A 23,836-nucleotide genomic window follows, 5' to 3' on the forward strand; every position below is an offset into this window, starting at 1 on the left:
CAGGTCATGGTCCCGGGGTCCTGGGATCGAGCCCCATGTCGGGCTCCCGAGGAGGGAGCCTGCTTCTCTCCCTCTGCCACTTCCCCTGCTTTTGTGTGCATGCTCTCTCTCTCTCTCTCAAATAAATAAAATCTTAAAAAAAAAAAAAAACTTTTTAAAATTAAAAGAAAATATTTTATGTGAAAACACTGTCATCTGAAATATTATGTATTCGATAAATGTGAGCTATCAATACAAACATCATTTAATCCTTATAACAATTCTATGAGTTAATATTATTATGCTAAATTTACAGATAAAGAAGAGAGGTTTAGTGAAGTTAACCCATCTGAAGTCATGTAATGCTGCTATAAGCTACAGCCAAGATTCTAACCAAACTTTTCTGCTAGATTGTAGTGAACTGAAACCTGATGCTAGAGCTGTACTTTTAGTTGCAATGAACTCTTCATGAAAATCTTTAACTGTCAAATAGAGTCCAAATATAAAATTTTTTGCTTCTGGAAGTATGCATTTTTACCAGTCATGCCAATTAAAATTTAACTTTTTAGTTTCAGCCTACTATTTCAGGATTTGTGATAATTTAAGGTGATATGTAGAATTAAAAAGCAATAAGCACTTCTTGAGATCTTACCATTGACATTCAAGTAAGATATTGGTGGGGAGGGGAAATGATAGAACTGGATTTTGTGTTATGGAGTTAGGGGATCATGAAATTTTCTGTAAAGGGCCAGATAGTAAATACAGTAAATGGCTCTGACAGCCATGTGATCTCTTGTAAATGCTCAGCTCTTCTAAAGCAGCTGTAGACAATATGTAAACAAAAGAGTGTTGCCGTGTTTTAATAAAACTACTAAAAGGAGCGGGAGCCTGGATTTGGCACATTTACCAGGCACATTTACAAAATCTTGTAATTTCTGCAACTAAAAGATAAGACTTATTTATGATGATACTGCTTATGTAGAGTGGAAGTTTTCCTTTATTGAATGTATTGGCAAAAAAAAAAAATTACCAAAAAGACAGTAATAGTATAAAGGAGATTGGGAATAGTACCTAATAGTAAAGACTACTTTTTCAGCATTTCTATGACTACTTAGATTAAATACCTCATAAATTATTTGATAATTCCAGAATATACTTATTCACTCATTTCTTAGAATTAACATTTTTCTTGAAGAAACAAATCTGCCATTTTCATCAGAGTTTTCACAAATTCTGATGAACTTACTTTCCTTTATCATAAATTAGGAAGGATTACTGTGAAAAGACATGACACATAATTGGGTTATGATTTTATTTTATTTGAATTTATTTTGAAAAGTGGTATCTCTAGATAGATCAAGACTTTTGTGTAAATATATCCAGTTGGAAGTGTAGGGTCAGAAATGGAGTACTCTGTTATAGTCAGTTTTCAATGTTACGTCTTATAAACTTCTTATTACAAGAAGTTTTGACCCTACAGATGCTTTCTGGTGCTACAAAACTTTATTAAACGTGAATCATTTTGTGGTATTGGCTAATATGGATATTAAATAAAAAATGCACTTTTTAATTCTTATTCTCAGAGATTCGTCAGCGAACTGCAGCTCAGAGAAACCTTTCTCCAACACCCACAAGCTCTAGCCAGGGCCCTCCTCCACAAGTTCCAGTATCTCCTGGACCACCAAAGGACAGTTCAGCCCCTGGTGGACCCCCAGAAAGAACTGTTACTCCAGCCCTGTCATCAAATGTGTTACCAAGACGTCTTGGATCCCCTGCTACTTCAGTGCCTGGAATGGGTAAACAGAGCACTTAATGTTATTTACAGTTTATATTGTTTTCTCTGGTTACCAATAAAATGGGCCATTTTCAGGCAGTATGGAAATGGCATTTCATTTGGAAATAGCAGAGCAGTTATCTGATTAAGCAGGAGTTCCATATTCAATTAGCCATAACTCTTTACAGCTGGCACCTTGTGATACTGAAACCTATTTCTTGAGCTCATTTAACTGTTATGGCTTCTTTGTTTAAATGGCAATAAAACTTTGTGGTATTCTGTAGTCAACGGTATAGCATATCTTTTTATATTCAGCTTTAGAATGACTCCAGATTTATATAAAATGGGGATAGAAGAGAACACTTTTGGAATATATTCATGCTTTTTGCTAAACTCTTCACATATATTTTTAAACATGACAACATATTCCAGGAAGACTATTTCTGCATTGTATACAATACTATTATTGTTAATATGGGCTGGTAGGTTTTTCTTTTATTTAGCGGTTGAACCTTAGTATTTTCTGACAGATACTTTAGCATAAAGTTCTATTAAATTAACAACTGCCTTTTCTATTTCATTTCTTTGGATTCTCTTTTTTCAGTGTGGTAGATCTCTAAGGGAAGATCCCATTTTTGGAGTGTAGTAGATTAAATTACCCTGCAGCTTTCTTTTGGAGTGTGATGGGACATGGAAGTCTACTGCTTCAGCAGATCACATTATTTTATATAAATTTCCATGTCAGATTCTTGAATATGATAGTAAATTATTTATCTTATTTTAAGATATTTAATTCTAATTTAAATTACTTTGGTATTTCATGACTAATTACTAACATATAATTTATAATGATTTTGAGGCTAGCCGGTAGTTGATATCAGGTATTCAGGGCACTTACATAATAAAAGCAATCTAAATGTTACTATGACAGTAGTTTTTTTTTCCTGCTTTTCCTTCAAAGAAAAGGAGCATAAGATTTTAGAAAACTAGAAAACTGTTAATTTATAAACAAATTAAAGCTGGCTACAGATGAAATATATATAAATCATAACTTTTAAAGTAGTTATTGAAAAATACTTCTAAACTTGACATATAATGATGTCACTTAAGGCAGCCATGTATTTTGTGAAATTGAGAAAAATTAAGTTGAAAATTATTTATCTTTCTGTTGTTATTTGATTGATTTGAGATACCCATGATTTGTAAAGTTCTTAGTAGTTTAATGGAAGAACTTTTTTTGTGTGTGAGAATGCATGAATTATATACATTTGTGTATCTAAGTTTTAAGGAAATAAAAGTTTAGCAATTTGTATAAAGTAATAAAAACTACTGCACATATAAGAATAGGGTTATAGAGGGAACAGTGGCCTAAATTTCATGATCATGTAAATAAAACATATTTTACTGAAGTTTTTAATTTGTTTTCCATGTAGAAGACTAAGTTGTGCATTGCCAAAAATATGAATGAGTTAAATGATTTCTTACAGACAAGATTAATAATTCATTTTTTCATTATGCCATATTTGTGGAAGAGAATCAATTTAATGTGTATTACCACAGGGCTCCCATATGTTTGAAAATTAATAACCAGCAGGTACTTGATAATTTGCCAAGCTGTGTAAAAATGACCAGTATTCCTACAATGATTGCTCTTGATATTTGTATTAATTACTGTTATCTGTAATAGCATAAATATGAAGATGTGTTATTTTAGAAGTTATTAGTATGCACAGCATTTAAGATATTTTTATGAAATCTGTTGTTTTATGTATCCAGATTCCTTTATGGACATTTTCATTTTAAACATATAGAAGTAAAATATTCCAGCAAAAGTTAATTTGACTTAAATATTTTCAAGATATAATTTGGCGTACTTATTCAAGTTGAAAATTTGATAATGAGGAATGACAATGTGTGCATTCAGATTTACTTTTTGATCATAAATGATTGAATGTTGTTAATACAAGTAAACCAATAACTTATCTGATGAAATCTGAAAAATGTTCTTGATTTGTTATACAAAGAACTTATTCTAGAACCTGAATTTCATTTGTTAATCGCTACAATTTTGACATCATTTGCCCTTTTTTAGATGGTAACAACCTTTAGGTTTGTGGTTATTTACAAAGCAAATCTCTTTATTAGCCTTTAAAATATTAATATAGTATTGCTACTCTAAAACCATTCTTGAGTACTTTAAAGTTTTGTCAACAATCGTTTTGAAAACCTTGTATCCTTATATTGTAAGGCTTAATCCAACAAGGCCTCATTTTGTTGCAGTCTTCTATGAGGTCTCCCTGTCAACCTTCATTGCTGCCCGTCTTATTTGTATGTTCATCCTGCCTTGCAGGCAAACATCAACTTACTTATTTTATTCTCTCACTTTCTTCTCAGTGCTGCCTTCTGTGTTGTCTCTCAGTTCAGAGTATCTCCTACAAATAGTTCTTTTTCAGTTTTCAAAGATTGTGGTTACAATTCATAACTCTTTATTTTTGTTGTTAATGTTTTTAAATGATGTAAATCATTAAATCAAACTAGGTTATTCTTCCACTCTCCACTCTCCATTTATCTCTTCTGATATTGCCTAGTTTATTACATGAACACAGTATATTTCTATTTATTTAGATCTTCAGTTTTTCTCAGCAGTGTTTTATAGTGTGCAGTATATAAGTTTTATATATTTTCTTGGTTAAATGTGTATGTAATTATCTCCAATTTTTGAGCCTATTGAAAATGGCTTTGCTTTACTATCTCCAGTTATTCATTGCTAATATATATAGAAATACAATTGATTTTTATATATTGGTCTTCTATAATCTTGCTAAACCTATTAGTTTTATTAGTTTTTTAATAGATTCTATAGTATTTTCCATAGACTATCACATTGTGAATAAAGATAATTCTTCTTTTTTTCTAATCTGTGTTCCTTTTATTTCTCATTCTTGCTTATTACACAAACTAGAACCTTTGGTACAATGTTGAATAGAAGTGGCAAAAGCAGGGGAGCCTGACTGGTTCAGTTGGTGGAGCTTGCAACTCTTGATCTTGCGGTTGTGAGTTCAAGCCCCACATTGAATGTAGAGATTACTTACAAATAAAATCTTTAAAAAAAAGAAGAAGAAGAAGTGGAAAAGCAGACCTTCTTCCTTATTGCTGATCTTAGGAGGAAAGCAGTTACCTTTTCACCTTTCAGCATGGTGTTAGCTGTAGGGTTTGTTGTTGTTGTTTATCAGGTTGAGGAAGTACCCTTCAATTTCTAGTTAGCTGAAGATTTTTATCAGTAATGGATGATGGATTTTATCAAATGTTTTTTTTATGCATCTACTCAGATGCTTATGTGGGGTTTTAGTTTTGTTTTAACATCTGTTAATGTAGTGAAATACATTGATTTTTTAAATGTTGGACTACCTTGCTTTCCTGGGATAAATCTGACTTAGTCATGGTGTTTTATTTTTTATATATATTGTTGGGTTTGATTTGCTAAAAGTTTGTTAAAAATGTTTACATCAATGTTCTTAGGGATATTGGTCTGTAGTATTTTTTTTTTTTTCTTGTAATGTCTTTGTCAGGTTTGGGTATCAGAGGTGTAAGAAAGTATTCTCTCATCTTAAATTTTACAGACAGTTTTGTGTAGAATTTATATTATTTCTTCCTTAAATGTTTGGTAGAATTTATAGGTTTAAGCATCTGGGTCTGCTGTTTTCTTTGTGGAAGTTTTTTTTTTTGTTTTAAACTAAAAATTCAATTGAACAAAATCTACAGACTAATATCTCTTAGGAACATAGATATAAAAGTTCTTTATAAAATTTTAACATATTGAATAATTATTTCTTGTTGAGTGAGCTTTTGTAATTTGGTAGTCTTTCAAAGGATTGTATTGGCATAAAATTATTCATAATATGCTTGTAAACAATAGATTTATGCCATTTCTCTCATTCCTGATACTAGTATTTTGTATCTTCCTTTTTTCCCCCTGATTAGTCTGGCTAGAGGTTTATCAGTTTTGATATTCTCAAAAGAACCAGATTTTCTCTATTATTTTTGTATTTTCTATTTTATTAATTTTTACTCTTCATTATTTTTTATTCTGTTTATCTTGGGTTTAATTTGCTCTTCCTTTTTAGTTTCTTAAGGTGGAAGCTGAATTCATGAATTTTAGATTTACCCTCTTTTATAGATGTTTTAGTGTTATAAATTTTCCTCTACCTACTGCTTTAGCTGCATATCATAAGTTTGATATGTTGTTTTTTCATTTTCATTCAATTAAAAATACTTTCTAACTTCCATTTTGATTTTTCTTTGAACCCTTGGTTATTTAAATGTATGTTAGTTAGTCTCCAAATATTTGGAGATTTTCTTGTTGTCTTTCTGTTGCCAATTTCTAATTTAATTCTGTCATGGTCAGAAAACATATGTTGTATTGTTTAAATTTTCTTAAATGTACTAAGGCTTGTTTTATGTCTCAGAATATCATCTGTCTTGGTAAATGTTTTATATTCACTTGAATATATATTCTGTTCCTGTTGGATAGAGTGGCTATAAATGTTAATTAGGACAATTTGGTAGCACATAGTATTTTTCAGGTCTTCTATATCATTACTGATTTCTGTGTTTATTCTGTCAATTATTGAGAGGAAGCTGTTGAAATCTCCAACTGTACTATTGTGTGTGCCTGTGTATAAATATGTATATAGTATTGTGTGTGTGTATACATATATATGTATATATGTGTATATATATATATATATATATACACATACAAGCATATATATAACATACACACACACAGTAGATATGTATTTGTCTATTTCTTTTTGTAGTTTCTATTAGTTTTTTGCTTTATGTGTTTTGAAACTCTGTTATGATGCACATATATATTTAGGATTATTATGTTCTCTTGATGAAGTGACTCCTTTGTCATTATAAAATTACCCTTTTTATCCCTGATAATATTCTTTGCTCTGAAGTCTACTCTGTTTGATATTAATACAGCTACTCCAGATTTCTTTTGATTAGTGTTAGCCTATTTATATATATGTTTCTATCATTTATTTATTATTTTTAAAGGATTTATTTATTTTAGAGAGAGAGAGAGAGAACACAAGTGGGGGGAGGGGCAGAGGGAGAGGAAGAGAGGGAATCCCAAGCAGACTCCACACTGAGTGTGGAGCCCACCATGGGTCTCGATCCCACAACCCCAAGATCACGATCTGAGCTGAAACCAAGAGTTGGACGCCTAATCAACTGAGCCACCCAGGTGTCCCTCTTTCATTTATTTTTAACTTATTTGTGTCTTTGTATTTATTTATTTTTTATTTTTCTTTTTGGTAAGCAACATATATCAGGTTCTTGCTTTTTTATTCTGACAATCCGTGGCTCATAATGAGGATGTTCAGGCTACATACATTTAACAGGGTTGATATATTTGGGTTTGAGTTTAAATCTTCTATTGTGCTATTTTTTTTCTACTTCTCCCTCTGTTCTATTACTTTTCTCCTTGTTTTCTGCCTTCTTTTGAATTATCTTTATTATTTTATCTTTTTTCATTGCTTTACTATCTATTGCTTTTTCATGTTATTTTAGTCGGTCTTTTGGGGTTTACAGTATATATCTTGAACTTACAACAGTTCATCTTCAAGTGATATAATACCAATTCACAAATAGTTTGAGAATCTAACAACAGTATACTTACATTTCTCCTCTCCTGGCCTTTGTGCTACTGTTGCCATACATTTTACTTCAATATATGTTAATTCTTTTTTTTTTTTTTTAGATTTTATTTATTTATTTGACAGAGAGAGACACAGCGAGAGAGGGAACACAAGCAGGGGGAGTGGGACAGGGAGAAGCAGGCCTCCCGCCAAGCAGGGAGCCCAATGCAGGGCTCGATCCCAGGACCCCGGGATCATGACCTCAGCCGAAGGCAGACACTTAACGATTGAGCCACCCAAGCGCCCCTACTTCAATATATGTTATAAACCCTACAACAAATGATTATTTTTCCTTTAAGCTATCAATTATTTTTTAAGAGTTTTGGATATTTATCCACATGGTAACCATTTCAGTTATTTCCTTTGTACTACCTCTTTCTATCTGGTGTCATTTTTCTGTCTTTTAACATTTTTATAGTGCAGTTCTGCTAATGATGAATTCTTTCAGTTTTGTATGTCTGAAAAAGTCTTCATTTTATTTTCATTTTTAAAAGATGTGTTTACTCATACAGAATTCTAATTGATAGTTTTTCTTCAAAAATATTGCTTCACTGTCTTTTGGCTTGCTTATTTTCTGATGAGAAATCTATCATTCTTACCTCTGTTTCTCTGTATATGATGTATCTTTTTCTGACTGTGCTATGATTTTCTCTTTATCACTGGTTTTAAGCAATTTGATTGTCTCTGCCTTGGTGTAAAATTATGTTTCTTGTGCTTAGGGTTTGTTGATATTCTTGGATTTGTGGGTTTATAGATTACATCAAATTTGGAAAATTTTTGTGCATCATTTCTTGAAGTATTGTTTTCTTTTCTCTCTCCTTTCTTATGGACTCCAGTTATATGTACATTAGGCTGCTTGTGTTTGTTCCACAGCTTGCTGATAATTTGTTTATTTAAAAAATTTTTAGGCTTCTCTTTGTGTTTCATTATGTATGGTTTCTATTGCTATATCTTCAGGTTTACTTCTGTGCCCTCCGCGTCCAAACTGCTATTCATCCCATCTGCTGATTTTTCGTTCTAGACCTTATAGTTTTCATCTGTAGAAGTTCAATCTGGGTCTTTTGAAATTTTTCCATGTTTTGACTACACACATTGAATCTTTCTTCTAGATTCTCAATCATATGGAATATGGTCATAATAAGTGTTTTAACATATTTGTATACTAATTCTATGAACTGTCATTTCTAGGTCATTTTTGGTTGATTTTTCTCATTATGGGTTGTATTTTCCAGGTTATTTGGAAGTCTTATAATTTTTGATCTGATATCAGGCATTATGAATTTTATCTTACTGAATGCTGGATATTTTTATATCCTTATACAAAGGTCCTCTGAATACTTAATCCAATAACCTGTGTGTTATGACATTTTCCACTCTGGCTGGTGAGAACATGCAATAGTTTGGCCCCATGTGAACACTGTTACCTTTAATATTTGGGGGCATTTTTTTCTGTGTACTCAGATAGTTTCATCATACACATGCACCAGTCAGTAGTATGTTGAGCAGTCTTGGGGATCCTCTGTAGATCTTTGGTGTTCTGCTCTGTGCATTCCTCTTCCTGTGAACCCAAGCTGCCTTGGTCTCTCCAGAGTTCCATCTTTATCTCCTCAAACTCAGGAATACTGATACATTTCAGCTGGATTTACCCTCCCTGGGCTGCTGCCTGGGGATTTTCTCCAGGCAATAAGCTGGGGCAGTTGTTGGACTCATCTTACTTACTTTTGGTCTCTCGGGGATCTTTATCCTACATTGCCTGATACCCAGTGTCTTTAAAATATATGTTTCATCATATATTTTGCACAGTATTTTAGTTATTTTAGGTGGGAAGGTAAATCTGACCCCTGTGACTCTATTATTGCCCCAAATGGAAGTCTCCTAATTTGTTATTACATAAGATTTTAAGAGTCTGGGCATTTTATTTATTTATTTTTCTTTTAAAATATTTTATTACTTGTATAATCCTACAAAAATCTATTTAGTTATATCTATCCATACATGTATATACATGTTTTTTAAGTTTTTTATTTATTTTTAAATTATTTTTTAAATTTAAGTTTACTTAACATACAGTGCAATTCAGTAGAATTCAGTGATTCATCACTTACATACAACACCCAACACCTCTTTACAACAAGTGCCCTCTTTAATAAGAGTCTGGGCACTTAAAAAATTAGTTTGTACAGAGCCCAACATAGTTTCATTTCTTAATAGATTATGTTGATGGTTTTGATATAGAACATAATTTAACATTTTTTTGGTAGTGTAATATTTTTATTTTTTTATTTTTTTTAAAGATTTTATTTATTTATTTGACAGAGAGAGACACAACGAGAGAGTGAACACAGCAGTGGGGCAGTGGGAGAGGGAGAAGCAGGCTTCTGCTGAGCAGGAAGCCCGATGTGGGGCTCGATCCCAGGACCCTGGGATCATGACCTGAGCCAAAGGCAGATGCTTAATGACTGAGCCACCCAGGTGCCCCTGTAGTGTAATATTTTTAATGAAAACGTGAATGCTCTGAAGAGATGTATTTTTGTTTTGTTAAAATCTTTCGAATATTCTGACAAGCATGGGTAGTACTTGGTAACTGAATTAAAATTTAAATGTATTTTATACATATATATTTCATATGTATTTATTTATTTATTTACTAGGTCTTCATCCTCCGGGTCCACCTTTAGCAAGACCCATTCTCCCCCGAGAACGAGGTGCTCTGGATAGAATTGTTGAATATTTAGTTGGTGATGGTCCACAAAACAGGTAATGTTTATTAAGGTGGTAGGTAAATGAAAATGAGGAAAAAGTTTATTGGTCAGGGTGTGTGTATGTGTGTGTGTGTGTATGCAGTAGATGTTCTACAGTTTTGTGGCTCTTACTTCCTGATTTTAGAACATAATAGAATATTTTATAGCCCTGCAAAGAGTACATAATGTATTCATTTGTTTTTCAGTAAAAATTTGGATGAAGTATCTAGATAAAATACAGAACAATATATAGAGAAAACAAAATAATGTTATATGATATTTTTAGAGAAATTGTATCATTTCATTGAAACTTTTAAGCTTGAAGAGCAAACAAATAGCGAAAACTTGGTAGGTTGTAAGAAATGGAGTTTTAGGGGCGCCTGGGTGGCTCAGGCATTAAGTGTCTGCCTTCGGCTCAGGTCATAATCTTAGGGTCCTGGGATCGAGCCCCACATGGGGCTCCCTGCTCAGCGGGAAGCCTGCTTCTCCCTCTCCCACTCCCCCTGCTTGTGTTCCCTCCCTTGCTCTCTCTCTCTCTCTTTCAAATAAATAAATAAATAAAATCTTTAAAAAAAAAGAAAAAAAGAAATGGAGTTTTATAGATGTCAGTACTGGAATTGGTGATGGTGATGATTTTAACAATGAGGACAATTTACATATGTTTGACACTTTTAGTTCTCAAAATACTTCTCCACTTATTATTGGATTTTTATGATAACCCTAGGAAGGCAGGGATGATGTCAGCAGAGCAACTGTCGTAGTGTAGACTTTTAAAAAATACTTAGGATGGTAGAGTAGATATTTCACAAGGTTTATGGTTAATATTATCATTTTAATAAAAGGACTGAATTTAATGTTAATATAATAAATTATATATTATTCAAAACAGACAAGTTGTTGTTTGATAGGGCCAAGTATTTGTTAAGTACATACACAGAGAACAGAGAGAGTACATAAAGAGGAAATGAGGAAGATGTATAACTAGGATAGATATAGGAATCATGAAGTATGAAGTTAACCTTTGGATTGGACTAAACAAATTAAATTCATTTCTTTATTACAGACTTCTCAGAGGTTTTAATAACGTTCATTGTGAATCTCTAAGGGGTTCCATCTTTTCCAGTCTTATCTAGTCACAGATTTGGGGTCTGTCATCCTCAGAAATATATGTTAGAAAATACTGAAATTTAAGTGGTCTGTTATTGACTATGTTTCTGTTAACTTAGTAAGGATATATTCATTTGACTCATGACTTGTTTTTAATTTGGCCTATAAATTGTATTTTAAAAGGCTTAAAATTTTGGCTGTTATGTTTAAAGAGTATTGTTCATTGTTTACTAAGTAACATCTAAACTGTTAATGACATATTTCACTATGCTAAAATATAAGTTAGCCATTGGCTAAAGTAGCCTTTCCATGGGCTTTGTCTGCATTTGCAACTGATATGTTCATTTTTCCTTTTCGTGTAGGTATGCCCTTATATGTCAGCAGTGTTTTTCTCATAATGGCATGGCTTTGAAAGAAGAATTTGAATACATTGGTAAGAATTATTGGGCAGTTAGATTTAAATATTTTACTCTTAAATATTTCATTCTATGCCAATTCCTATGTAATGTCACTTTGTTGTAGGTGCCCTGTATGTATTTTTCAGGCATATTGTTCTTATTTTAGAACACAGAGCAAAGCAGGAAAAACAGTGCAGTTGTTTTCCTCATACAGTGTACAACTTCTAGGTCAGTTTTCTCAAACTTCACTGTGTACCAGAATCACCTGAAGAGCTTTTAAAGATTATCATGCCTAGGACCCACCTACAAAGAGTCTGTTTTAATTGATCTGGGGGGAGGGGGACAGGCTTTTTTTTTTTTAAAGCACCTCAGATGCTCATGTGTAGCTACTATTAAAAAAATATTGCACTAAATTAATTATGCTTCTTAAATACAGCATACTACATTTTCTTGGGCAAGTGAGCAGGGTTCTGGATTTTAAAATACCTAATGATTCTAGTGAGTAGAAATGTAATTTCTGTAATACATTTTAGATTGTTATAGATTGTTTTTCTATTAGATAACCTGCTGTGTAACTTACGATCTTTTCTGTTTTAAAATTAATATTCTAATTTTAATAATAATTAGAAAGTATGCTTGAAAATTAGCTTTTGTTAGAGCACTTGCCATATTGTTAAAGCCAGAAGTAATTTCACAAGGGATAAATAATTTTTGAAGGGTTTTTTGACTACTTTGCAAAAGTGATCTTGAGAATTATCTCATTAGTCCTTGAATTTATTTTGGTTTATGGTTTTATTTATTTATTTTTTAATTCTCTGCAGCTTTTAGATGTGCCTACTGTTTTTTCTTGAATCCTGCAAGAAAAACTAGACCTCAGGCTCCAAGACTTCCAGAGTTTAGTTTTGAGAAGAGGCAGGCAGTGGGAAGCTCAAGTTCAGTTGGTCCCTTGCCCTCAGGAAGTGTGATTTCATCAGAGAACCAGATCAGTGAAGGTATGAATATGTTAATTAAAAAGTTTTATCTCTTAATAATGTTTGCTATTTAACAATAAAAGCATAATACTTTTAGATAAGAATGGATTAATTTATGAGATTTTGCAACACGCATGTATCAGCTATTACGCTGATAACTCTAGCCGCCTCTGTGATTGATCTGATGTGTTTCAGTGTTAAAATGTAGGTTATACTGTGTTAAGCAGCATCTAGCAACAGCTAGGTAAACACTGTTTATGGAGTGACATCTTCGTGTAACTGTTGGGAGATTTGACCAGTAATGTTTTCATGGAATCATTTTTTCAGTTTATTTAAGTGAAGCAGGTTATAAGAATTATGCAACTACTTATAAGGGTAAAATTCTGATAAGGTTTATAATTAACATTGGTAAAATAGGTTTTTGCCTACCACTGGAATTGGTAAGGTTACCAGAAGCAGGAAACTTTGGAATTGGAAAGTCATCCTTGCATTCTTTGGATAACTATGTTGATAGGACTGGTATTCCTTTGAAACAGTTTTTTGGGGTCTGCAAGATTAACATTGCTAATGGATGCCTTTGATGTAAAACAACCTTATTTTAGAGAAACAAAATTTTTCAGAATTCATTGGTTTTTAGAACTCATCTTGCAGTTCTGTTTTAGGATTTCTTGAGGAAGTTTCATGAGAAAATGGAAAAGAGATGGAAGATCTGACTATTAATTGCCAACTATTTCTTATTAATATTAGATGGGGAGATGTTTGTTAAGCAGCTCTGAATGATGAGGATGCTAAAATTATGGCACAGGCCATGGTATTTTGGTGCTATGCCTGATATAGAAAAAAAAATCCATATTAGAAGTTTAGTTCACATAGTTTATTTAGCAGTCAGTATTCATCCTTCTAATTTCTTAGAATTGTCATTTACATATATTTGATTTCTTCTTATACAAGTGCTGAGTAGTAAAAAAATCGCTTTAACTGAGAATAACATGAGACAGTGAATTTTCAGATATGAGAAGTTTAGTATGAAAATTTGAGAACCTTTTTTTTTTTAAACTTAAAGAGTGAACCTAAAATATTTGTGTTGATTTAGACTTGGCTTTTGGCTTACTAACATATATCAAAATGAATTTGAACACAGATAATCATGACAAGAAGCCTGTATACTTTCAACATGGAATCAATACCTTCACCTTCTCCAAGGCTGCAACATCAACTCCAAACATAATCACATTTTTGCTTCTGCTTAAGTCATGCTCTGAGCTGCATGCTGTCACATGCAATCACCTGCCTTGCTATTGCAGCCTGTTGAAACAGAAAACTAAAGAATTTCATAGTGAAGATGCCTAGAGGAAAAATTGAAGTCCTTTCCATGAGTAACCTTGCTTATGAAAGCTAAAGTGAATATTTGAAAGCTAATAGTTGGGACAAAAAAACAAAAGAAAGAGAACAACAAACAAAATAAAAGTCTTGATAATGAGTCCCATGCTTTATTTAATATCTTCTGCTAAGGTTGAGGTGGATAGTTAGCAAACAACACCCAGCTATACCTTTCCTTCTCATCAAATCTAGGAGGAACAATACCCTAGATGTCTCATTTTCTATCTGAAATCTCCAGAACGAAGTCTAACTGGCTCAAACTCAGCCCTAATAAGGTAATATTAATAGGTGAAGACAAAACCTGAGGCAAGGTCTAACAACTCTGTAGCACTAGAAACTGAAGCAACAATTCCATTTGGTTAAGATAGTCTTTGGAGTAGTAACTTTTTCATACTTCTCCTTGGATTCATCAAAATGGCTATGAGAACCTTTTACTTCTTTGGCTTTCCAGAAGATTGAAACTTTTCTCCAAGACTGCTGTCTCACCACTATGATATACAATTACCATTTCCAAGTGATTAGGAAGTATTCTGGAGAAAGATGAAGCTGCATTTATTTTGAATGCTGGTGGCATACCTTCATGATTATATTGAACTAATAAGTAAGACCATATCATCTCAATCATCTCTCTGTGCTGACAGCCAGTGTAAGTGAGAGCTTAGATTTCTGATTTCTGCGTTCTTGATGTGAAAACTTTTAGGTCTAAAAAAAACTTTTCTGCATTAATTTTTATATATATATATATATATATATTTTAAGATTTTATTTATTTTTACAAGAGCGAGAGAGAAAACACAAACAGGGGGAGGGGCAGAGGGAGAAGCAGATCCCTGCTGAGTAGGGAGCCCGATGTGGGGCTCAGTCCCAGGACCCTGGGATCATGACCTGAGCCAAAGGCAGACGCTTAACCGACTGAGCCACCCAGGCACCCAATTTTTATATTTTTTAAAGTAGTGTAATAGCTCCTTGATAGTAGCAGAAACTGGAGAGATTAGGTTATTGAATTCACAGAGGGAACCAAAGTGTAACTTTCTTCCATATGAATTTTCCTTTCAACAAATATTCTATAACTATTTGTATGAATAATCTTGAATCATTAGAAGCAACCTTTTAAAAAAAAACTATGATGCAAGACTTTGAGTTTTGTCTTGATTCTGCTACTGGAAGATTTTGCATTTAGGATGAAACATAAGGCTTTTGAAAAATTTTTGGATCACTCTTTAGAACAACTTACGAAATCTTGGAGTTTTCATCAAAGAAGGAGGCCTAGAAGAAATTTCTCCCATTAATTACTCATTTGGATTCCTAGAATTTTCTTCTAGAACTGTGTATCCAGATGCTTTGGTAATACTGTATTAAAGAAACACAAGAAATTAGGACTAGGGATTGCCTTTTTATGTAAGAGCATACTAGATATGGTATGCCAAAGTAATGAACTACTTTTAAGTTACTCGGTTTCTTTTATGGCTAAATGAGTAGTGAATCTCTGCTAAACCACATTAAAGTGGTTTATCAGTTTTGCTTTTCTAAGATGTGCTTTCCAAAATATTTGATATGTAGCATTCTTTTTTGTTAACTATGATAAATAATTAGAATAGAGGTTTCTACATTGTTAGTGTACCAGTAGAGTGATTTTAGGCTAGCATGTTTAAAAAATGTTAATATTGTTTTAATTACTCAGTTGTATTTGTCTAGATCTTATGTAATTATTTTAGTAAAAGATAGCTTTTATTCAACTGGAAATAATGTTCTAATAATAAAACTCATGGCATTTAATCAATACTGTCAAAAATATGGGGTAATTAATTGGGTGATGGGCATTAAGGAGGGCAAGTGATGTGATGAGCACTGGGTGTTATCCGCAAATGATGAATTATTGAACGAATGATGAAACTAATGATGTACTATATATTGGCTAATTGAATTTAAATAAAAATGAAAGAATAAAAAAATAAAAATACTATCAAAAATAGCAAGTAAAATTTATATAAGGTGAAATTTATTTTGGTAATCTGATTTCTGCTTTTTTCTTTCTTTTAAGCAATATATTGTTACAGTTAGGTTATGTTCAACTAGAGAAAATTCTGTTTTTACTGTTGTTTGTTATGATGCTCTAGGAAACTGAACTATTTGATAATGTAAATTTTGTTGAATTATGTATTTACCAGATCCAGAAAGCTTGTACCTTTATTGATATTTAATTATGTACTTCTTCCTCAGGATATAAACATGCCTATAGTATCTTTTTGCTTGTTTGTTTTAGACCTAGAGATTTTTTGGCCTTTTGATTCTCTTTTCTAAAACACCTTCACCTAGTAATTTTATATTGTTGCCTGATAATGACATTTCTTACTCATCTAATGGATTTGTTCACCAGTGGTAAATAACAGTATTATTATTAAATAGCATTCTGTGTGCTCAATATGAGCTATTTTCTCATAGGTGGTTTTTATTTAATTAATTTTATTCATTGAGCCATTGGGTTAAGTTTTGAGATGAGATTCGTATCTTTGTTCCTTAATTTAAGTTGGCCATTTTCCTTAAGGCAGAAAGTCTTGTAAAAACTGCTTTGCTTAAGACCTGTGAGTTCAAAGACAAACTGTCCATTTTAATTTAACAAATTCTCCTTTGGGTAAGTTTTATAGTCTACACATACATTGGGTACTGATGTGTTAGCAAGGCAAAAGTTTGATGTGTTAGCAAGACAAATTTTTGTTGTTATTGTAAAAAGGAATAAAAAGTAAGAATCTAAATGAATTCACCAAAATATGAAGGATTTTCAAAGGCATAAACTAAATAGAATCATGTTTTTTCCCCCCTGTGGAAAGGAAATATATGAATTTGTTTTGCTATTCTTTAATTTTCTTAGAAAATTATTTAAGAGCTAGAATAAAAACCAAAAGGTACGGTGATGTTCTTACCTGTTTTTGCATGTGTGTGGTTTATAGATGAGGCAGTGGAATTCATTATACAGTTAATACTCAGCTTTATGAGTTTGAGTTGTCTGAGTTGAGGCTTTGCCCAAACAAGCGTAAGCCGATTGTTACAATTTGGTAGAAAAAGCTTTCTCTCTCAAGAACACTGGGGAGAGGGGCAGGGGGTAGGAGTGGGGAAAGGAACAAATTCCATAGGTCATTTTTGTTTTATCACATTGTGATATATTGTTTTCTTGACATTATGGATGCCAAAGTTGATTTTAAAAATTTTCTTACAGATGGTATTAGGTCATTCGGGTAACTTTGTTTTAATTTTAGACTTAAACTGGTGTTGCACAGGGGAGAAGAGGCCTGTTTAATTAGTGTGAACACAAGGGCTGGTTTCTTTTTTAGTATTTTATGCCCAAATATTGACATCTTCTATAATGTATTTTATATCACCAAGCTATTTTAAACTATAACTTCATAGAAAAAATTTGCTGTTTTTATTAGAATAGGCAAATGATATTCTCCCATAGAAATAAACTAAATACTTTTGGAATACATTTAATAATCTTATTATAAAGTTCTGTGGCTTAGTTCTTAAACATGTAATTCTCTGTTAATCTTGCACAACTAATTCATTTAAATCTTGTTTGGATGACGTTTCACAAAATGGCATTGGCATCCAAAAATCGAGTATCTATGTCATTTAGACTGATGTCTGCATTATAGGCATTGTGACACATACCAGTTTTTATGTAGTATTACTGCTCTTAAAATTACTTTTCTACAAATTAACCTGGGGGTAGAAAAGTAGTCATTAATAAGCTTTTTCATTATTTCAAGCCCTACCCATCATTTCATCAGTTTTTAGTCTTCTGTATATTCTTTGAAATACAATAAAATATTGACAAGCAAACTTTGGTATGATGTCATTTTCTAATTATGATAGCCTATGGTATTTCTTAGAATTCATCTTTATACATTTAAAAATTTAAGTATTATAGTACTTCTTTTTGTATTATTTGCCTCTAGACCCCAGAGTTTTTTTAAAATTTAATTGGATTTGACCAATGATGTGTCTGTTTCTGAAAATAGTTACATCGCAGAGCTTTAATGTGATAAATTATGAACTTGAGTACTTCTCCTGTTTAAGTTCAGTACTGAGGCAGTTGGTCAGACAGAATATGACTAATTATCTGAGCCTCTGTTCACCTAAACACACTTATTGGGGAATTGAGTCCCAGATTCTGAGCTTCTTATCTTTTCATTTAGTGTGGCTTTGTTGGTTTGTTTCAGAAGGCTTTCTAAAATATAACAAATTGTAAAGTTCTTGGCAAGTAAGTATTGCTCAATGGCCAGAGAGTTGTGGAAAACCATGACTCTTAAAATTCTACCCTGCATAAATTCTGGGAGGGTAGAATTACAAATGGTTGGCAACTCCTGAACTTTGCACTGAAGAACTTGCTTGCCCTTGTGGCAGAAATGATCTGTACATATCCAGAGAGTTTCATTTGCACTTTCTGCTTTTCCTTTGTGCACTGGAACATTCAAATAACAAAACTTGAATGACCTACTGCTTTTCTACCTTGATTTTTGTAAGATTCCAAGTGGTACGTCAATGCCATTTTCAGTTCTTTTTAAGATAAAAATAGCATTTTCGTGACAATTGACACAAGTAGGATTTGTGAACATTCCTCACTACCTTTTGTGATCATATGAATTTTTATATAGTAAGACCTCATTAAATTGGATGTCCCTAACTGGAATTTTGACCTTTCATTTTATATATGAAAGAGCAAAGGAGGTTGTAATTAATTCTGTAAACTAGAGTCTAAGATATCTGTTTAAAGTAATAATTACCTTTTAGTATTTTTAAAGTCTTGGCATGAGTGTGTGGAGATTTAGATAATTTGTATTTATTAAAACTGATTATGGTAAAAGCATGAATTTGTAAGACCTCCACTTCCATGTGTGCATATAGCACATAATTTCTTTGCAAATCTATTAATTAATTTTATTTATTTAGCAAGACTCTGACCTATACTGTAAAGGAACTAAATGTGAACTTTTTACTAATGTAGATTGGCTTTTCCTTCAGATTTTTTGAATTATAATAACATTTGTAGTATACCATAAGGGATCTTCCATAAGCATAGTAAAATCTGCTTATTTGTTTGGCTGATGTGGTTTAACCATATTTATCCTAGGAAGGATGTTTGTTACTATTTATTATAAAAACAAAAGCTAGATTTTTATTTTTGACTTGGAAATTAGGAGGCTCAAAGCTTTCTGCTTCTGACATTCCCTCCCTCATTTCATTCTTTAAACTTTAAAAAATTAAAGGGACTTTACTGAATAAAATTATTATTATTAAGGGATTTGAACTTAATGAAACTCAAAAGAGAATTTAAAGGGAGTAAATTTTTAGATAGGAACCAAGACCCTCACTTAGCTTCCACTATGGAGACAGGGACAAAACACCCTTCCCTTTCTCTTCCTTGTATTCTAGGTATGTAGCATATTCTGACCAGAGATTTAAATCCTGAGAACTTGTCTTGTAGAGGGATGGGAGGAGACTTGTCATGCCTTTGGAAAAGGTGGATCCAGCCCATCCCAGTGTTTGGATAATAGAGAGGTAAATCAGTGTGGGAAACAGCACGACCTGCACATGCACGCACACACACACACAGGGACACCTTTATTGTTTACAGAGTTGTCTGTGTGCAAGGGAGACTGCTCCTTCAGAAAACGTAATCTGGGAGTTGTTTGCCGGGCTGTTGGGACTTCGTTTGAAATATTTGGACATTTAACTTACAAATGCATCTTCAGGAAGGTTCCTAAATATTATGAAAGTTCCTAAACTTTAGGCAAATATAGGGCTTTAGACAAAAGTGTATTTATAGGTTTGTTTTCCCCCAATTTTTTTTTTCTTCATTCATACCAATTCTTGTATGTAATAGGGAATTAAGTACATATTTTAAAAGATTTTAAGGGTAATGTTAGACCATTCTCCTGTTTCTTTTATCTTTTGTTTATCTTAACAGTTTTAACTTTGGCTATTCCTAAAGTCTTTACTCTTTTATCTTTTCAGAATCTGTAGAAGAACAAGATGTTCTTGATAGCAGTACAGAGCAGACAGATGAGAAAATATCAGATACAGAGCAGACAAACCAAGGGACTGAAAAAGTATCTGGCACAGAGGAACCAGAGGAGAAGCAAGAGGCCGTGAATGAGGACGCCTCAATGAATGAAGCCAAATCGCCACTCCCCAGAGCTGATTCTATTCCTAATCCTGAACTCGGTGGAGAATCTTTGATGGCCATGTAGTAAATGCTTCCATGTGCCTTCAACTGGATATTTGTAGTCTTGTTGATGTCAGTTATTGCTTTCTAGGTGGTGCTTTTTTTTTTTCCCCTAAGGATATGCTTGATATCATTTGAATTTAGATTGCTTGGCTATTTGAATATGTCAAAGTTGTAGCTCCTGAGTGTTAAATTAAAGGCAAGTGATAGCAGTAAAGTAAGAACCTTTGGAATGTATAAAGACCCACGCTGTTTAGCCGGCTTTTAGATGTTTTCTTCTACTCTAAAAGTAAACAAAATAGCATTCTTGTTTTCTCTATGTGTGACCTGTAAATAATACCATTTTGACATAGGAAGAACTTTGGTTATGAGTAAGTTCTAATGGTGTTCCTTTTAAGGAATGAAACTCAATTAAGATTTTTAATCATTCATCATCAAAAATGGATAGAATTTTAATTCTTGAGATATTTGCAGGGGGCAAGTCTATTTAGGCATTTACATTAAGTGGTAAGAAAGTTATAACTGTAACCATATAGGCATTGGTACGAATTCTCAGTAAGAATGCAATTGAACAGTCAAGTGCAGTGTTTCTTTTTTGATGTTTCTTATTTTGCAGCTGGGCCAAAGGCACATGATGTATATAATTAGCTTATGTTTACATATTAACACATAGGAAGTATCTCTGCACTTGACTGTACTTGAATTCTGAACATTATTTATACTTGTAAAATAATGGTGATATATAAGTGAATTTTGTGCTCTTGCATGTATTTTGTTAAGGAAAATAAAGGTGATCTGGCAGCGGTTTCTTTTTGTTAAATATCTAGACTTCTTCAGACAGTGTCTTGGTGGATGACTTGGCCACCTGAAAACTCTTAGTAGGAGGAGCTCACAGTTCAATTAATCTATAGACTCTTCTGAGAGCAAGTTATAATGCTTTGGTTCAGACTAATTGCTTTTCAAATTCAGAGAAATAGTGACATTTAGAGGTTCTAATCAGAGATTAGGGTTTTCTGATTCAGGAAAACCTGAAGCCATTTGTAATTTTTAATTTTGAGAGACAAATAAGTATTGAGAATAGGCAGTTAGTTACTAGTAGTAGTTCATTGGATTTAATATATGTATTAAGGATTAACTGGGAAAAAATTTCACCCAGAATAGTGATTCTTGGACCTTAATACAGCGTGGTTATCTTTTTTTATCTTCCTTTTATCTTTCTTCTTCATTATTAAGGAAATTGAAATCAAAGAGAGGCATATATAGGAATGGTATATATAGCAAATATTTCTAAGTTTAATAAACTAAATACATAGTTTATTAAAAATTTAATAAAATAACATTTGTTATTTAAAAATTCATCTTTATGATTTATATCTTATATCTGATAGGTATTTTAATGAATCCAATCTGTTAATAGTCTGAGGCATAATGGTATAGGGACCAGAGTTTTTCAGATCACAAAACTGGGTTTAAATTCTAGCTCTGCAATCTTGGGCAAGTCACCCAACCTCTCTGAGACAGTTTTTTTCAACTGTAAAATGGGAAGTACAATACCTACTTTTTGGGGTATAGGGATGATTAAAAATAATTTATATGCCAAACTCACTGCCTGATAATAATTAAGCAAATGGCAACATTTTATATTATTGATATCCTTGTGAAATATGGAAGAGGTGTAAATTCTCCCTCTTACAAATAAGGAAATGAAAAAATAATATGAACATAAAATTTAGCTGCTCAGAATCAAGCCAGAGTTTTCTGCATCAACTTTTCTCTGTCATATACATGTATATAAATAAATACATAGATGAAAGAAATAGGAACCTGAAACTATGGAATATAATCTCTGAATATAATATTTTTTGGGGAAGGTGGATCTCAGGTTTTGTACATTACTGGCCCATAAACATTTTAGTAACATCATGCTGAGTCTTCTTGTTTGTTTGTTTGTTTGTTTATTTATTTATATTTTTTTGGAGTGGGTGGGAAGGCAGAGGAAGAGAGAGGATCTCAAGCAGATTCCCTGCTGAGCACAGAGCCTGAAGTGGGGCTCAGTCTCACCACCCTGAGATCATGATCTGAGTCGAAATCAGGAATCGGATACTTAACTGACTGAGCCACCCAGGTGCCCCAAGTCTTCTTGTTTTATTTAAAACATTCAAATTCTGATGTACATTGCTTGAAAACGAGGAGTACTTCAGAGAAATATAATTGAATGATAGAATCAAGCAAATATTATGAGAAACATCTTTGAAAGAAAAATGGAAGCAGGTTAAAAGGGGATTAGTAAGATGAATGCAACAGGTAACATGCTGTAATTGTATAGTACCCTTTAAAATAGAAAAGGTTATTCTGATATTGTAATAAATAGTTAATGGTTTTAAAGAGTGGTAAAATGTTCTATTTCTGATTATTAGGACTAGTGTAAATGAGGAAAAACAACCTGCTATTAGCTAGAGTGATCTTAACTTCCCTACTTAGAAATGCTCAACAGATATTTTCCAAACTCTTCTCCCTGTGTCCTGAGCGTCATCCACAAACACGGTCTGGTTTCTTTGTCTCCATCCCTCCTCCAGCGTTATGCTGTAGCCTCCAGGGCTCTCCCAGTTCTGTGACCATGCTAAACCCAGTCCTGCATTAAGTCTCAGCTTAAAAGTTCTCAGAGAGGGATGCTCTTAAATTCCCTATCTAATACACTCTGTCATGTCATTTTCTCTCTACTAATGGTCCTTATCACAATTTTTAGTATTTTATTTGTTTACCAGTTTACTGTCTATCTTCACAACATACAGTCTGTGTGTGCAAGGCTCTTTTATGTCTTATTTACCTGTATCTGTGGGTCTAGCACAGTGCTTGACACATACTTTTTATGTAAATGAATAATTTAGTTGCTAAATCCAGTGAAAACTCTTAGTCCTTAACTTATTTCACTGCTTGGCAGTATTGACATTGTTGAGCACTCCTTTTGGTTTGAAACACTTTTTTTTTTCCTTTGGCTTTGGCGCCCTCACACTCCGGTACTTTCCTCTCAGTGTCCTTGGCAGGCTTCTCTTCCCTTGCCCATCCATTCAGTACAGGTATTCCATAGCTTCTACCCAGTGCCAGCATTTCTTCACTCTGCATATTCTCTCTCTGGAGGATCTCATCAACCCCATGGATTTAATTAACACCCGTCTCTCTGATTCTCTTATCTCCAGCCTTGATCTGTTTGCTTCACTTTGGACAGATATAATCGCCTGCCTTCTAAATGTCTTTCACAATCAGTATATTAAAAAATGAACACTATTTTCTCCTTCAAACCTACAAAACTTAAAAATATTATGTATTTGAACTACAGTGCCCCCTCAGCCCCTTTCCCCTTTTTCCTACATCTTCACTCTCAATTTCTGTCTTTTTTTTTTTTTTTTAAAGATTTTATTTATTTGACAGAGAGAGACACAGCGAGAGAGGGAACACAAGCAGGGGGAGTGGGAGAGGGAGAAGCAGGCTTCCCACTGAGCAGGGAGCCCAATGTGGGGCTCGATCCCAGGACCCTGGGACCATGACCTGAGC

The 23,836-nt window shown here is 33.0% G+C and overlaps 1 protein-coding gene across 2 annotated transcripts in view; it reads left to right on the forward strand.

Annotated features, from left to right (window-relative positions):
- LNPK (lunapark, ER junction formation factor) overlaps positions 1 to 21,087 on the forward strand; it is a 77,750-nt gene extending 56,663 nt beyond the window's left edge. For both annotated transcript variants that reach the window (XM_032407638.1, XM_032407628.1), the window contains exons 9-13: positions 1,563 to 1,775; positions 10,116 to 10,221; positions 11,675 to 11,745; positions 12,532 to 12,702; positions 20,074 to 21,087. In XM_032407638.1, the coding sequence (XP_032263529.1) occupies positions 1,563 to 1,775; positions 10,116 to 10,221; positions 11,675 to 11,745; positions 12,532 to 12,702; positions 20,074 to 20,309 (797 nt within the window). In that variant the 3' untranslated portion in view covers positions 20,310 to 21,087. The remainder of the gene's footprint in view (positions 1 to 1,562; positions 1,776 to 10,115; positions 10,222 to 11,674; positions 11,746 to 12,531; positions 12,703 to 20,073) is intronic.
- The last annotated feature ends 2,749 nt before the right edge of the window (positions 21,088 to 23,836 follow it).

The sequence above is a fragment of the Phoca vitulina genome, unplaced genomic scaffold, assembly GCF_004348235.1.
Source record: "Phoca vitulina isolate PV1807 unplaced genomic scaffold, GSC_HSeal_1.0 scaffold1, whole genome shotgun sequence".
Lineage (NCBI taxonomy): Eukaryota > Metazoa > Chordata > Mammalia > Carnivora > Phocidae > Phoca > Phoca vitulina.